The sequence below is a fragment of the Sinocyclocheilus anshuiensis genome, unplaced genomic scaffold, assembly GCF_001515605.1.
Source record: "Sinocyclocheilus anshuiensis isolate Anshui unplaced genomic scaffold, SAMN03320099.WGS_v1.1 scaffold888, whole genome shotgun sequence".
In the NCBI taxonomy this organism is placed as follows: Eukaryota; Metazoa; Chordata; class Actinopteri; order Cypriniformes; family Cyprinidae; genus Sinocyclocheilus; species Sinocyclocheilus anshuiensis.
Window position 1 is genome coordinate 463,939 of NW_015549648.1, and position 2,833 is coordinate 466,771.

At 35.5% G+C, this 2,833-nt stretch overlaps 1 protein-coding gene across 1 annotated transcript in view; it reads right to left on the bottom strand.

Moving 5' to 3' along the window:
• LOC107660168 (GDNF family receptor alpha-4-like) overlaps nucleotides 1-2,833 on the bottom strand; it is a 28,265-nt gene that overhangs the window by 12,793 nt on the left and 12,639 nt on the right. The window contains exons 3-4 of the mRNA XM_016449409.1: nucleotides 2,031-2,123; nucleotides 429-777 (exon numbers count right to left, since the gene is read on the bottom strand). Of these exons, the coding sequence (XP_016304895.1) occupies nucleotides 429-777; nucleotides 2,031-2,123 (442 nt within the window). The remainder of the gene's footprint in view (nucleotides 1-428; nucleotides 778-2,030; nucleotides 2,124-2,833) is intronic.

Sequence of the window (2,833 nt, forward strand, 5' to 3'; positions counted from 1 at the left end):
GGGAAACTGTGATAGGATAATTTGAAGAACAGGCAAAGGCACAGGCAAAAAAAAAACAGCATTTGTTTGAAATGGAAAATATTTTGTAACATTATAAATGTCTATTTAATGCATTTAAAAAACTTTTGAATGGTATGGGGCATTTTCTTAGAACAGGCAGTAAACATTAATTTGTATGTTACTTTTATTTGTAACCTTTTTTGGTATAAACTCTTGATGGTTTGGTTTAATGCGTTTGTGAGTTGTTGACTTTGAGTTCCTATATGACTTTGTGAGTTGTTTTATTCACTGATTAGTGAATAAAACATTCACATATGTTTTGTGAACTGGTTTGGCTGATTGATTTAAAATCTCAGATTCGAAAGCATGACTGATTCACAAATCAGATATTTGTACTATGTCCAGCTGCTAACAGACATGTATCTCACCTGCACAGGTTGTCTTTGAGGCAGTAACTCTCCAGATTGAGGCAGTTGGGCTGTCCGTCTCGCTCCTCATAGGAACAGGAGGGCACGATGGTTTTTCTCCTTCTCTCTCCACACAGAGTATCCGAACAAGGACAAAATAAGACACCAAAGCTGTACTCCTCTGGAACACGCTCCAGGAACCTGCGCAGGGCCCGGTGACATTTGTGCCGGTTACAGTGGTTCGTGCCAGGTATGATCTTAGTGCAAGCTAACGCGTACTCAGAGCGCAGGGAACCACACTTCTCGTACAACCCACAGTCCTGAGCTGCTTTCAGACACTGGTTCTGATCCGCCAGAGGAAGGGAGGACACTGAGAAAGAGGAAAAAACACTTATATTTAAGTGTCCAAATGCTTTTTGGGCCTGTATAAAGCAGTATGTTATGCCTTTTATATTTCACACACACTGTACAAAAATATTTTTGGAAGTTGTAAATAAAATCTAGATTACTGGAGCATGTTTTGCAAGAAAATACTATTTAATTTTTTCTACTTCAACATTTTACAATCAAAGGAATAGTTCACCCAAAAATGAAAATGTGCTGAAAACTAACTCACCTTCAGGCAATCCAAGATGTAGCTGAGTTTGTTTCTTCATCGGAACAGATTTAGAGAAATTTAGCATTACGCTTGCTCATCAATGGATCCTCTGCAGTGAATGGGTGCCGTCAGAATGAGAGTTCAAACAGCTGATAAAAACACCAGAATAATCCACAAGTAATCCACACAACTCCAGTCCAACATTTAATGTCTTTTGAAGTGAAAAGCATCTGTTAGAAACTAATCCATCATAAGGTGTTTTAACTTTAAACTGTCACTTCTGTGTAAAATGAGTCCATAATCCATAATAACGCTTCCTCCAGTGAAAATGTTCATCAACTTTTGTCCTCTCACATCAAAATCCACCAAGAAATTTGTTTAGAACTGTTTTAGGCTGTTTTCACTTGTAAACTGTTTCTCTCATGATTCAGATGAGACAACGTTTTCACACGAGAAAGAAATATTATGGTTTGATAAACAAAAAACATCTTGATGTTTTGTTTATTACAAAAACATAGCTTTTCGCTTCACAAGGTGTTAACTGATGGACTGGAGTCGTGTGGATTATTTGTGGATAATTGTGATGTTTTTATCAGCTGTTTGGACTCTCATTCTGACGGCACCCATTCACTGCAGAGGATCCATTGGTGAGCAAGTGAATGCTGAATTTCTCCAAATCTGTTCGGACGAAGAAACAAACTCATCTACATCTTGGATGGATTGAGGGTGAGAACATTTTCAGCAATTTTTCATTTTTGGATGAACTACTCCTTTAATTCGATATGTTACTTGCCATTTCTTTGTAACTATTTGTGAAAGTTACAAGCAATTTCTGAGTGAAAATGGTTCCAAAGTAAAACCTACACATTTTTTCAGTTTAGAAAAAACAACAGCAAGACAAAGAAAACATATTAAGCACAAACATACAAGCATAAAACGATACACTGGCGTACATCATCACAATGCATTCAGCTGTGGAGGAAAACACATTTTGTTTGGTCGGATCACTGATGTGGCTTCAGTACCTGAAACTATTGAGGCTAGTTTTGATGTTTCGCTATTTCTCACAAGTTCCAGTTCAATGTCTTCATATGGGGACGTCTCAATGTCATCATAACCTGCAATACAAACACACATAACCGTTTGAGACTAATTAAGCTCACCAAACTGCACCATTACCTTATCATTACGCCTAATTAACAGCACAGCATATTATCAAATTTCATATGGTATTTCTTTAATTATGATGCACAGTCTTACAGATTTTAATAAGAGGTCAGTGTTTGAGATATATGCATTGGTTGAACTGTCAATCCACAGATTGAAGGGTCTGGATCAAGACACAAGTTAAAATAGAGACCAGTCTATTTGTATCACACAACCCCGGAGACACTGCATGCCAAGACGACACACTCACACACACACACACACACACACACACAAGCTTGTATTGTAGGGTTTTCTCTTGTGGGGACTTTCTGTTCATATTTATTTAAAATATGATAAAAGATGAAAAAAATCATGTATGATAATTTAAAATATTAACCTATTAAAGTATTAAGTATTAACGTATCTTGTCCTATACTATTTTTGCTACAAACATGAATGATTTAGTAATTATATAGTAATATAGGCAAGGCAAGGCAAGTTTATTTATATAGCACATTTCGTACACAATGGTAATTCAAAGTACTTTACATAAAAGGAAGTAAAATAATCATAAAAAATAATCACAACAATAAAACAAGGAATTTCAAATCTTTTAAAATGATTTTAAATGATTTTAAATTAATTTAAAACAGTTAAAAATAGAAAATGATTATACATA